This window comes from Oncorhynchus nerka, linkage group LG6, assembly GCF_034236695.1.
Source record: "Oncorhynchus nerka isolate Pitt River linkage group LG6, Oner_Uvic_2.0, whole genome shotgun sequence".
Lineage (NCBI taxonomy): Eukaryota > Metazoa > Chordata > Actinopteri > Salmoniformes > Salmonidae > Oncorhynchus > Oncorhynchus nerka.
In genome coordinates this window covers 76,514,908-76,529,828 of record NC_088401.1, presented here as the reverse complement: position 1 = coordinate 76,529,828, position 14,921 = coordinate 76,514,908, and the positions used below count along the sequence as shown (strand labels likewise).

Here is a 14,921-nt window from a genome sequence, read left to right as displayed (position 1 = left end):
ATGGGACCAAGAGTACTTTTTCCAACTCAGTCTGGGTCACTGCCAGACCTGTTCAGAGAATAATACACTTCTCTCTCTGATCTCTCCGTCTCTGATCCCTCTCCATCTCTGCTCTCCCTCCCTCCATATATGATCCATATTTATCTTCCCTATCTTTCACCCTGCCCGCCCCCTCTCTCTTTTTCCCCAGAATCTGTTGCCAAAAGAGAGGGGATGGAACCAGGACTCGATATACAGTACACATTAGCATACTGCCATCAGGTGGCCAAACAATAGATTACACACTGGCTTAGTGAGTTCAAGCAGCACAACAATGATCTCTACTGGTAAAAATACAACACAATGTGTACATTTGATACTGACTGTGTAGACTCTACTACGGGCTTTTAACGCTGAATTATTTCTCAAAGTAATGAAGAAATAAATGAAGAACAAACTCCTTTCCTCTCCACTCATTTGAAGCCAAACTCAGACTGCAAATGTTTGCTAATGTTTGTTCATGTTGTAGAATTTCAAGCAAACTTGTCCTTGTGGTAAAAATGATGTGGGTAAAACGAAGCGTGAATTAAAAGTACGTATCTCAGAGCATCGTAGCACCATTAGGTGCAAAAACTTGACTTATCCAGTTGAGGCCCACTTCTTGGAGGCAGGCCACTCGATTTTGTCTCTGCGTTATATTGGCATCGAACATGTCACCCTCCCTAGGAGAGGGGGTGACCTTGATAATTTATTGTTAAAACGAGAGGCTGCCTGGATCTTTAACTTCAAGATCCGTGCTCCCTTCGGTCTCAACATAGACTTTGATCTGAAGCCATTCTTGTGATTATTGTGACTTTGTCATTGTAATTGTTTGTAAGCTTGTGTAGTCAAATGAATTTATGATCGTATGCTATTCATTTGTTGTTGGTATGCTGTTCTTTGTATGCCATTTTAATATTTGATCATTAACCAATGATATCAGGCCACTCTTGGCCATGATTACAGACACCTGCGTCTTTTGACACTACATAAACGAGTCATCCCGCAGTGTTTGTGATTATACCCTGATGAAGACAGCTTGGCTGTCAAAACGTTGGTAAATCAATCTGTGCATCTGAGCTCCTAGAGTGTGCGGCTCTCTTTTATTTTCAAGCATATCCCTACTGCCTGGCATGTCCCACATCTGTATATACAAAAGCACACGGGATTAGAAATGTCAATTGTAACCAATATTGAGAACCATATGACGAGGTGATCTCTCTGTAAACCATCAATATGCGCTAAGATCACACACACACAGCTGATCTCAATGCCAACCACTATTGGCCACTATGGCCTTTTCTCATATGAACAAAAGTCTGTCCTCCGCCCTCTCTCTTCCGGCTTCACTCCTCCGCCCTCTCTCCTCCAGCTTCTCTCCTCCGTCCTCTCTCCTCCGGCTTCTCTCCTCCAGCTTCTCTCCTCTGTCCTCTCTCCTCCGCCCTCTCTCCTCCGTCCTCTCTCCTCCGCCCTCTCTCCTCCGTCCTCTCTCCTCCAGCTTCTCTCCTCCGTCCTCTCTCCTCCGTCATCTCTCCTCCGTCCTCTCTCCTCCGTCCTCTCTCCTCCGTCCTCTCTCCTCCGCCCTCTCTCCTCCGGCTTCTCTCCTCCGTCCTCTCTACTCCGCCCTCTCTCCTCCAGCTTCTCTCCTCCAGCTTCTCTCCTCCGTCCTCTCTCCTCCGTCCTCTCTCCTCCGCCCTCTCTCCTCCGGCTTCTCTCCTCCGCCCTCTCTCCTCCGGCTTCTCTCCTCTGTGACCCTGAAACGAATTAGTGGTCAAGGAGAGTGTCCATTTGTTTCTAGGAAAACGGAAGACGGTCCTCCTCTCCTCGATTAGCCTCCCATTTGCGAGGAAGTACAAGTGTAACCCACCTGATGCTACTTTCAAAACAACTGGGAAAGAAACACCCTCCGACTTGGCAAAATCCTTCTGAATGGTTTTCAACTCGGAAACTCTGGCATCTTTAGAGCTCCGACTATCTGACCTGAAAGGCACTGACTTCCTGATTCGACCTTGTTTTGTCAGAATTCCCAGTGGTCTTGAAAGGGCCATTAGTCCTTCACAGAAAAGTGTTTAAATCTGCCATATCTGCCATCTTTTTCTCGAAGTAAAAAAACATGCATGCATTTATTCAAGATATGTTACTTATCCTTTTATTTATAAAATGTTGTGCACAACTACTTATAATTGTATCACTTTATACATTTACTCTGGGATTCCATCGTGTAAACAGTGGTGTGGAGTATTTAAGTAAAAATACTTTAAAGTACTACTTAAGTATATATCGACACAGGGCGAGATCCAGATGCAGACACAGGAGGTGGATGGTTCGAGTCTCTGATATTTATTTAAATACAAGGGGTAGGCAATAAGCAGGTGGAAGACAGGCAGAAGTTCATAACCAGGTCAGAGTCGGAAAGGTGCAGGGTCGCGGGCAGGCTGAATGGTCAGGGCAGGCTGAATGGTCAGGGCAGGCTGAATGGTCAGGGCAGGCTGAATTGTCAGGGCAGGCTGAATGGTCAGGGCAGGCTGAATGGTCAGTGCAGGCTGAATGGTCAGGGCAGGCTGAATGGTCAGTGCAGGCTGAATGGTCAGGGCAGGCTGAATGGTCAGGGCAGGCTGAATGGTCAGGGCAGGCTGAATGGTCAGGGCAGGCTGAATGGTCAGGCAGGCTGAATGGTCAGGGCAGGCTGAATGGTCAGGAAGGCTCGAGGTCAGGGCAGGCAGAATGGTCAGGCAGGCTGAATGGTCAGGCAGGCTGAATGGTCAGGAAGGCTCGAGGTCAGGGCAGGCAGAATGGTCAGGAAGGCTGAATGTTCAGGCAGGCTGAATGGTCAGGAAGGCTCGAGGTCAGGGCAGGCAGAATGGTCAGGAAGGCTCGAGGTCAGGGCAGGCAGAACAGGTTGGAACAGAGACGGCTAGAAAACAGAGACTAGGAAAAACTGGAGCACGGAAAAACACGCTGGTAAGCTTGACAAGACAAGACGAACTGGCTACAGACAAACGGGATAAATGCACTTTGGATAATGGGGAAGACGGGCGGCATCTGGACAGGGGTGGAGACAAGCACAGAGACAGGTGAAACAGATCAGGCTGTTCTTCACTTTACTATTTATATTTTAGACTACTTTTACTTCACTACAATCCTTAAGAAAATAAGGTACTTTTTACTCCATCAATTTTCCCAGACACTCAAAAGTATTTGTTACACTGTGACAAGAAAATAGTTAAATTCACAAACAAATGCTTTGTTTGTAAATTATGTCTGGGTGTTGGAGTGTGCCCCTGGTTATGCGTCAATAAAAAACTAAAAATTGTACAGTCTGGTTTGCTTAATACTGCATAAGGAATTTTAAATAGTTAATGCTTTTACTTTTGATACATAAGTACAGTTTAGCAATTCCATTGACTTTTGATGCTTAATACAGTATGTCATCCTTTCATAACTAGTCTTAATACAGTATGTCATCCTTTCATAACTAGTCTTAATACAGTATGTCATCCTTTCATAACTAGTCTTAATACAGTATGTCATCCTTTCATAACTAGTCTTAATACAGTATGTCATCCTTTCATAACTAGTCTTAATACAGTATGTCATCCTTTCATAACTAGTCTTAATACAGTATGTCATCCTTTCATAACTAGTCTTAATACAGTATGTCATCCTTTCATAACTAGTCTTAATACAGTATGTCATCCTTTCATAACTAGTCTTAATACAGTATGTCATCCTTTCATAACTAGTCTTAATACAGTATGTCATCCTTTCATAACTAGTCTTAATACAGTATGTCATCCTTTCATAACTAGTCTTAATACAGTATGTCATCCATTAATAACTAGTCTTCATACAGTATGTCACCCATTAATAACTAGTCTTAAAACAGTATGTCATCCTTTCATAACTAGTCTTAATACAGTATGTCATCCTTTCATAACTAGTCTTAATACAGTATGTCATCCTTTCATAACTAGTCTTAGTACAGTTCAGTACATATACTACACTACTGCACTGTACTACACTACTGCACTGAACTACACTACTGTACTGAACCACACCACTGTACTGAACTATAATACACTACTGTACTGAACCACACCACTGTACTGAACTACACTACTGTACTGAACTATACTACACTACTGTATTGAACTATACTACTGTACTGAACTATACTACACTACTGTATTGAACTATACTACTGTACTGAACTATACTACACTACTGTACTGAACTATACTACACTACTGTATTGAACTATACTACTGTACTGAACTATACTACACTACTGTACTGAACTACACTACTGTACTGAACTATACTACACTACTGTATTGAACTACTCTACTGTACTGAACTATACTACACTACTGTATTGAACTACACTACATTACTGTACTGAACTATACTTACACTACTGTACCGAACTATACTACACTACTGTATTGAACTATACTACTGTACTGAACTATACCACACTACTGTACTGAACTACACTACTGTACTGAACTATACTACACTACTGTATCAAACTATACTACACTACTGTACCAAACTATACTACACTACTGTACTGGACTATACTACTGTACCGAACTATACTACACAACTGTACCGAACTATACTACACTACTGTACTGAACTATACTACTGTACTGAACTATACTACACTACTGTACTGAACTACACTACTGTACTGGACTATACTACACTACACTACTGTACTGAACTACACTACTGTACTGAACTATACCACACTATACTGTCCTGGACTACACTACTGTACTGAACTACACTACTGTACTGAACTATACTACACTACTGTACCGAACTATACTACGCTACTGTACCGAACTATACTACTGTACTGAACTATACTACACTACTGTACCGAACTATACTACACTACTGTACTGAACTATACTACTGTACTGAACTATACTACTATACTGAACTATATTACATTACTGTACTGAACTATACTACTGTTCTGAACTATACGGTACTCTACTGTATTGAACTAAACTGCTGTACTGTACTGAACTATATTACAGTAGTGAACTGAACTATACTACACTACTGTTCTGAACTATATGGTACTCTACTGTATTGAACTAAACTACTGTACTGTACTGAACTATATTACAGTAGTGAACTGAACTATACTGTTCTCTACATTACTGTACTGAACTATACTACACTACTGTACTGAACTATACTACACTACTGTACTGAACTATACTACACTACTGTACTGAACTATACTACATTACTGTACTGAACTATACTACACTACTGTACTGAACTATACTACTGTACTGAACTATACTACTCTACTGTACTGAACTATACTACTCTACTGTACTGAACTATACTACACTACTGTACTGAACTATACTACATTACTGTACTGAACTATACTACACTACTGTACTATACTACTCTACTGTACTGAACTATACTACTCTACTGTACTGAACTATACTACTCTACTGTACTGAACTATACTACTCTACTGTACTGAACTATACTACAATACTGAACTATACTACATTACTGTACTGAACTATACTACACTACTGTACTGGACTATTATACTTTACTGCACTGAACTACACTACTGTACTGTACTATACGGTACTCTACTTACTACACTACTGTGCTGTACTATACGGTACTCTACTGTACTACACTACTGTACTGTATTATGCTACTGTAGTGTACTGAACTACATTGTACTGATCTATACTACTGTACTGAATTATAATACTTTACTGAACTATGCTGTACTCTACTGGCCTATTGTACTTAACTATACTATTGTACTTTGCCTGAACTATACTTTACTGCTCTATAGTATTGTCCTGAGCAATACTACTGTACTGAACTATACTACTGTACTGAACTTTACTACTGTACTGAACAATTCTGTACTGAGCTACACTCTACTGTACTATGCTATTACTGTACTCGAGTTTCTTACAATTCACCTGGTCTATATAATTACAATACAATGTTGGATTAATTACCAGCCTTATTATTTTCAATAGTCCTCATAATAGTATTTTTTCTTTAAATTTAAGTCCAATCAATTGACTGTACTGAACTATGCTGTTCTGAACTTTACTACTGTACTGTACTGAACTATTCTACTGTAATGAACTGTACTACTGTACTGTACTGAAATATTCTACTGTAATGAACTGTACTACTGTACTGAACTATTCTACTGTAATAAACTGTACTACTGTACTGTACTGAACTATTCTACTGTAATGAACTGTACTACTGTACTGAACTATTCTACTGTAATGAACTGTACTACTGTACTTTACTGAACTATTCTACTGTAATGAACTGTACTACTGTACTGTACTGAACTATTCTACTGTAATGAACTGTACTACTGTACTGTACTGAACTATTCTACTGTAATAAACTGTACTACTGTACTGTACTGAACTATTCTACTGTAATGAACTGTACTACTGTACTGTACTGAACTATTCTACTGTAATGAACTGTACTACTGTACTGTACTGAACTATTCTACTGTAATGAACTGTACTACTGTACTGTACTGAACTATTCTACTGTAATGAACTGTACTACTGTACTGAACTATTCTACTGTAATAAACTATTCTACTGTTCTGAACTATTCTACTGTAATGAACTGTACTACTGTACTGTACTGAACTATGCTGTTCTGAACTTTACCACTGTACTGTACTGAACTATTCTACTGTAATGAACTGTACTACTGTACTGTACTGAACTATTCTACTGTAATGAACTGTACTACTGTACTGTACTGAACTATTCTACTGTAATGAACTGTACTACTGTACTGTACTGAACTATTCTACTGTAATGAACTGTACTACTGTACTGAACTATTCTACTGTAATAAACTGTACTACTGTACTGTACTGAACTATTCTGCTGTAATAAACTGTACTACTGTACTGTACTGAACTATTCTACTGTAATGAACTGTACTACTGTACTGTACTGAACTATTCTAATGTAATGAACTGTACTACTGTACTGTACTGAACTATTCTACTGTAATAAACAGTACTACTGTACTGTACTGAACTATTCTACTGTAATGAACTGTACTACTGTACTGTACTGAACTATTCTACTGTAATAAACTGTACTACTGTACTGTACTGATCTATTCTACTGTAATGAACTGTACTACTGTACTGTACTGAACTATTCTACTGTAATAAACTGTACTACTGTAGTGAACTGAACTATTCTACTGTAATGAACTGTACTACTGTACTGTACTGAACTATTCTACTGTAATGAACTGTACTACTGTACTGTACTGAACTATTCTACTGTAATAAACTGTACTACTGTACTGTACTGAACTATTCTACTGTAATGAACTGTACTACTGTACTGAACTATTCTACTGTAATGAACTATTCTACTGTACTGAACTATTCTACTGTAATGAACTATTCTTCTGTACTGAACTATTCTACTGTAATAAACTGTACTACTGTACTGTACTGAACTATTCTACTGTAATGAACTGTACTACTGTACTGTACTGAACTATTTTACTGTACTGAACTGTACTACTGTACTGTACTGAACTATTCTACTGTACTGAACTATTCTACTGTAATGAACTGTACTACTGTACTGTACTGAACTATTCTACTGTGTTAAATTACACTACTGTAGTGAACTGAACTACACTATTGTAGTGCACTGTACTCTACTGTACTGAACTATACTACTGTACTGTACTGAACTATTCTACTGTATTAAATTACACTACTGTAGTGAACTGAACTACACTATTGTAGTGCACTGTACTCTACTGTACTGAACTATACTATATTGTACTGTACTATACTGAACTATACTATTGTAGTGCACTGTACTCTACTGTACTGAACTATACTACTGTAATGAACTGTACTACTGTACTGTACTGAACTATTCTACTGTAATGAACTATACTACTGCAATGAACTGAACTATACTATTGTAGTGCACTGTACTCTACTGTACTGAACTATACTATATTGTACTGTACTATACTGTACTGAACTATACTATATTTTACTGTACTATACTGTACTGAACTATACTATATTGTACTGTACTCTACTGTACTGAACTATACTATATTGTACTGTACTATACTGTTCTGAACTATATTATATTGTACTGTACTATACTGTTCTGAACTATACTATATTGTACTGTACTATACTGTTCTGAACTATATTATATTGTACTGTACTCTACTGTACTGAACTATACTATATTGTACTGTACTATACTGTTCTGAACTATATTATATTGTACTGTACTATACTGTTCTGAACTATACTATATTGTACTGTACTATACTGTACTGAACTATACTATATTGTACTGTACTATACTGTACTGAACTATACTATATTGTACTGTACTATACTGTACTGAACTATACTATATTGTACTGTACTCTACTGTACTGAACTATACTATATTGTACTGTACTATACTGTTCTGAACTATATTATATTGTACTGTACTATACTGTTCTGAACTATACTATATTGTACTGTACTATACTGTTCTGAACTATACTATATTGTACTGTACTATACTGTTCTGAACTATACTATATTGTACTGTACTCTACTGTACTGAACTATACTATATTGTACTGTACTCAAGATTCTTACAATTCATTGATCAACTGATCTGCTGGTCTTTTCCTTTTTGGTTGCTAGCAAGTATGTTTAAACACACTGGTGCATGTAATGTCCAGCCAGTAGCAGTTAAAGACATACAGTACTAACTTACAGCTGAGCCTTAAGTCTGCCTGTTGGTTACAATTCACCCATTGGTTTTTAGGGTTTAAAGTTACAAATGATCGCTGCCTGCTTCCACCACCATGGATGGTGTGTGGAAGTATCAGAGGAGCACTATCAAGCAGGTGTCTGCCTGCCCAGTAATTGGTTGCATTGAAAATACGGGGGGGTATTTTCCTAATGTCTTAAATCACTTAATGTTTCTGTGATGTTATGGCCTGATATGTTGAAATGTATTATGTATTATGTATTATGCCTCCAACACTCTACTCAGCAAATTGGATGGAGTCTATCACAGTGTCATCCGTTTTGTCACCAAAGCCCCATATACTACCCACCACTGCTACCTGTACGCTCTCGTGTGCTGGCCCTCGCTTCATACTCGTCACCAAACCCACTGGCTCCAGGTCATCTACAAGTCTTTGTTAGGTAATGCCCCACCTTATCTCAGCTCACTGGTCACCATAGCATGTGCTCCAGCAGGTATATTTCACAGGTCATCCCCAAACAAACCATCCCCAAACCCGCCTTTCCTTCCAGTTATCTGCTGTCAATGACTGGAACAAATTGCAAAAATCACTGAAGCTGGAGTCTTATATCTCCCTCACTAACATTAAGCATCAGCTGTCAGAGCAGTTTACAGATCACTGTACCTGTACACAGCCCATCTGTAAATAGCACACAAAACTACCTCATCCCCATATTGTTATTTTTTTTGTTGCTCTTTTGCACCCCAGTATCTCTACTTGCACATCATCAGCACATCTATCATCCAGTGTTTATGCTAAATTGTAATTATTTTGCCACTATGGCCTATTTTTTTTGCCTTACCTCCCTAATCTCACTACATTCACACACACTGTACATAGATGTTTCTATTGTGTTACTGACTGTACGTTTGTTAATCCCATGTGTAACTGTGTTTGTCACACTGCTTTGCTTTATCTTGGCCAGGTCGCAGTTGTAATTGACAACTGGCCTACCTGGTTAAATAAAGGTGAAATAAAATTAAATGATATTTAGAAATATTGACTAAATGACCCGTTTGTTATTTAGAAACTCTAGCCTAAGTTTAAGCTGTATGTTAGGGTTGGTTGACAAATCCTTACAACTGAATAACACCAAAACAAACACAAAGATCTAGTCATACATAACTTTAATTCAGTTATAAAAATGACATATTTACAAAGCTTTATAAACCTCTGTAATATACAGAGTAAATAAACTACAGAAAAATTGCTCTTCATAATTACACACAGACAATATTAATGAAAAAAAAACAAAGCTAGACATAGTAAAGATGGTTAACATATTTGTCAGTCTAAATAGCTGTAGGAGTGATGCTATCTTTATGGAGAGTATCTGTGAGGGTGTGAACAAATCTATCATGATCCTGGTTAGTCTGTGGCTGAACGATGTCTGTCTGTCTTTATAATGTTAATCTCTGAACAATCGATATCAGTGTCTGTACCTGTGTCTGTAGGGCTGTCTCCATGGGTTACCTCTGTGTCAGTGGGACTGCTGTCTGTAGGGCTGTCTCCATGGGTTACTGCTGTGTCTGTCTTGGAGAGGATCTGTGTCTGTGGCACTGCTGTCTGTAGGGCTGTCTCCATGGGTTACCGCTGTGTCTGTCTTGGAGAGGATCTGTGTCTGTGGGACTGCTGTCTGTAGGGCTGTCTCCATGGGTTACCTCTGTGTCCTGTCTTGGAGGGTTAGTGCCTGTCTTGGATCTGTGTCTGTGGGACTGCCATGGGTTACCTCTGTGTCTGTGGCACTGCTGTCTGTAGAGCTGTCTCCATGGGTTACCTCTGTGTCTGTGGCACTCTGTAGGGCTGTCTCCAGGACCTCTCCATGGGTTACCTCTGTGCCTGTCTTGGAGAGGATCTGTGTCTGTGGGACTGCTGTCTGTAGGGCTGTCTCCATGGGTTACCTCTGTGCCTGTCTTGGAGAGGATCTGTGTCTGTGGGACTGCTGTCTGTAGGGCTGTCTCCATGGGTTACCTCTGTGCCTGTCTTGGAGAGGATCTGTGTCTGGGACTGCTGTCTGTACTGTCTCCATGGGTTACCTCTGTGCCTGTCTTGGACTGTGTCTGTGGGACTGCTGTCTGTAGTCTCCATGGGTTACCTGTAGGGATCTGTCTCCATGGGTTACCTCTGTGTCTGTGGCACTGCTGTCTGTAGAGCTGTCTCCATGGGTTACCTCTGTGCCTGTCTTGGAGAGGATCTGTGTCTGTGGGACTGCTGTCTGTAGGGCTGTCTCCATGGGTTACCTCTGTGTCTGTGGCACTGCTGTCTGTAGAGCTGTCTCCATGGGTTACCTCTGTGTCTGTGGCACTGCTGTCTGTAGAGCTGTCTCCATGGGTTACCTCTGTGCCTGTCTTGGAGAGGATCTGTGTCTGTGGGACTGCTGTCTGTAGGGCTGTCTCCATGGGTTACCTCTGTGTCTGTGGCACTGCTGTCTGTAGAGCTGTCTCCATGGGTTACCTCTGTGTCTGTGGCACTGCTGTCTGTAGAGCTGTCTCCATGGGTTACCTCTGTGCCTGTCTTGGAGAGGATCTGTGTCTGTGGGACGGCTGTCTGTAGGGCTGTCTCCATGGGTTACCTCTGTGTCTGTCTTGGAGAGGATCTGTGTCTGTGGGACTGCTGTCTGTAGGGCTGTCTCCATGGGTTACCTCTGTGTCTGTCTTGGAGAGGATATGTGTCTGTGGCACTGCTGTCTGTAGGGCTGTCTCCATGGGTTACCTCTGTGTCTGTGGCACTGCTGTCTGTAGAGCTGTCTCCATGGGTTACCTCTGTGTCTGTGGCACTGCTGTCTGTAGAGCTGTCTCCATGGGTTACTGCTGTGTCTGTCTTGGAGAGGATCTGTGTCTGTGGCACTGCTGTCTGTAGGGCTGTCTCCATGGGTTACCTCTGTGTCAGTGGGACTGCTGTCTGTAGGGCTGTCTCCATGGGTTACCGCTGTGTCTGTCTTGGAGAGGATCTGTGTCTGTGGGACTGCTGTCTGTAGGGCTGTCTCCATGGGTTACCTCTGTGCCTGTCTTGGAGAGGATCTGTGTCTGTGGGACTGCTGTCTGTAGGGCTGTCTCCATGGGTTACCTCTGTGCCTGTCTTGGAGAGGATCTGTGTCTGTGGGACTGCTGTCTGTAGAGCTGTCTCCATGGGTTACCTCTGTGCCTGTCTTGGAGAGGATCTGTGTCAGTGGGACTGCTGTCTGTAGGGCTGTCTCCATGGGTTACCACTGTGTCTGTGGCACTGCTGTCTGTAGGGCTGTCTCCATGGGTTACCTCTGTGTCTGTGGCACTGCTGTCTGTAGAGCTGTCTCCATGGGTTACCTCTGTGCCTGTCTTGGAGAGGATCTGTGTCTGTGGGACTGCTGTCTGTAGGGCTGTCTCCATGGGTTACCTCTGTGTCTGTGGCACTGCTGTCTGTAGAGCTGTCTCCATGGGTTACCTCTGTGTCTGTGGCACTGCTGTCTGTAGAGCTGTCTCCATGGGTTACCTCTGTGCCTGTCTTGGAGAGGATCTGTGTCTGTGGGACTGCTGTCTGTAGGGCTGTCTCCATGGGTTACCTCTGTGTCTGTGGCACTGCTGTCTGTAGAGCTGTCTCCATGGGTTACCTCTGTGTCTGTGGCACTGCTGTCTGTAGAGCTGTCTCCATGGGTTACCTCTGTGCCTGTCTTGGAGAGGATCTGTGTCTGTGGGACTGCTGTCTGTAGGGCTGTCTCCATGGGTTACCTCTGTGTCTGTCTTGGAGAGGATCTGTGTCTGTGGGACTGCTGTCTGTAGGGCTGTCTCCATGGGTTACCTCTGTGTCTGTGGCACTGCTGTCTGTGTCTGTAGGGCTGTCTCCATGCTGTCTCCATGGGTTACCTCTGTGTCTGTCTTGGAGAGGATCTGTGTCTGTGGCACTGCTGTCTGTAGGGCTGTCTCCATGGGTTACCTCTGTGTCTGTCTTGGAGAGGATCTGTGTCTGTGGGACTGCTGTCTGTAGGGCTGTCTCCATGGGTTACCTCTGTGTCTGTCTTGGAGAGGATCTGTGTCTGTGGGACTGCTGTCTGTAGGGCTGTCTCCATGGGTTACCTCTGTGTCTGTCTTGGAGAGGATCTGTGTCTGTGGGACTGCTGTCTGTAGGGCTGTCTCCATGGGTTACCTCTGTGCCTGTCTTGGAGAGGATTTGTGTCTGTGGGACTGCTGTCTGTAGGGCTGTCTCCATGGGTTACCTCTGTGCCTGTCTTGGAGAGGATCTGTGTCTGTGGGACTGCTGTCTGTAGGGCTGTCTCCATGGGTTACCTCTGTGTCTGTGGCACTCCTGTCTGTAGGGCTGTCTCCATGGGTTACCTCTGTGCCTGTCTTGGAGAGGATCTGTGTCTGTGGCACTGCTGTCTGTAGGGCTGTCTCCATGGGTTACCTCTGTGCCTGTCTTGGAGAGGATCTCTGTCTGTGGGACTGCTGTCTGTAGGGCTGTCTCCATGGGTTACCTCTGTGTCTGTCTTGGAGAGGATCTGTGTCTGTGGCACTGCTGTCTGTAGGGCTGTTTCCATGGGTTACCTCTGTGTCTGTCTTGGAGAGGATCTGTGTCTGTGGGACTGCTGTCTGTAGGGCTGTTTCCATGGGTTACCTCTGTGTCTGTGGCACTGCTGTCTGTAGGGCTGTCTCCATGGGTTACCTCTGTGTCTGTCTTGGAGAGGATCTGTGTCTGTGGGACTGCTGTCTGTAGGGCTGTCTCCATGGGTTACCTCTGTGTCTGTCTCGGAGAGGATCTGTGTCTGTGGCACTGCTGTCTGTAGGGTGTGTCTTTATCTCTGTCTGTGGTTGTTGAGTCACTATGTTTGATGCATGTGTCTGTTGGCATAGTCTCTGTGGTGTTAGCGTCATAATGTATTCTGTCTGTACTGTCAGTTTCCTCTGTTATTGTAGTGTCTACAAATACACTGCTTGTTGTTGTATAGTCATTATGTGTGTGTTCAACGTCTGCTTGACATGCGCTTGTGTCTGTACTGTCAGTGTTTTGGTCAGTGTGAGTAGCCTCTGTGAGGTTCTTGTCTGGGTTTGAGTGACTGGTGTCTCGGTCTCCATTACATCAGAATATGTTTCATGGCTATCTGCATTGATCTGTCTGCTATCCTTACAGTTAGCATCTTGGGAGTTAGCTTCTATATTGATAGTCACCACATCCAGTCTCGGTCTCTGTTTCTCTCTTTTCTGTGACTCTATGCTGTTTCTCTGTGTTTCTACTCTCTATAGTGTTGGGATGTCCTGTCTCTGTCTCTCCTCTCTCCATGTCTCCCAGTCCTGTGTGTTGTCCCTCTGTCTCTACCCTCTCCATGTCTCCCATAGCCCAGCAGGCTCCAACCTCAGGCTCTATGCACTGTCCATGTCAATAGCCTCTTTGTGGATAGTATCTGTAGACTCACTACCTAGTCTCTGGCTAGATCTCGTTCATGTCTGTGTTTCTCGTCTCCGGGTCTGTATCACATGTCTCTTCTCCCCTCTCCTCCATCTCTCATCACTTCTCCTCCATCTCTCCTCCCCTCCCGTCCGTCTCTCCTCTCCTCCCCTCCGTCTCTCCTCCCCTCCCTTCTGTATCTCCTAACCTCCATCTCTCCTCCCCTCTCCTCCGTCTCTCCTCCCCTCCCGTCCGTCTCTCCTCCCCTCCCGTCCGTCTCTCCTCCCCTGCCCTCCGTCTCTCCTCCCCTCCCCTCCATCTCTCCTCCCCTCCCCTCCATCTCTCGTCCCCTCCCCTCTGTCATTCCTCCCCTCCCATCCGTCTCTCCCAGCCCAGAGAGTTCCCTCCTCAGGCTCTGTGCCCTGTCCCTGTAAGCCTGGCAGAGCAGTGGGTCTGGCATGTGGTTGGCATGGATCTCTGCCAGCTTCATGCAGACCACATACAGTGCCTGTGGGTTGGCACGGTCCTCCAGGGCAGCAGCCTGAGCAAGCTGAAAGTAGCCCATCGAGTCATAGGCATCCTGGGGAGAGGAAGGTAGGGGAGATGGGAGGAGAGATGGAAGAGAGGAGGTTGGTGGTGGATGAGAGGAGAGAAGGGAAGCAGGGGGGGAGATAAAAAGG

At 43.2% G+C, this 14,921-nt stretch overlaps 1 protein-coding gene across 3 annotated transcripts in view; it reads right to left on the bottom strand.

Moving 5' to 3' along the window:
- Positions 1-11,010: 11,010 nt before the first annotated feature.
- Positions 11,011-14,921, bottom strand: part of LOC115126521 (SH3 domain and tetratricopeptide repeat-containing protein 2-like) — a 78,532-nt gene continuing 74,621 nt past the window's right edge. For 2 of the 3 annotated variants that reach the window (XM_065019878.1, XM_065019876.1), the window contains 2 exons: positions 12,726-14,821; positions 11,011-12,140 (listed from right to left, as the gene is read on the bottom strand). In XM_065019878.1, coding sequence (XP_064875950.1) covers positions 14,327-14,821 — 495 coding nt within the window. In that variant the 3' untranslated portion in view covers positions 11,011-12,140; positions 12,726-14,326. The remainder of the gene's footprint in view (positions 12,141-12,725; positions 14,822-14,921) is intronic. The other variant, XM_065019877.1, reaches the window with a different exon arrangement.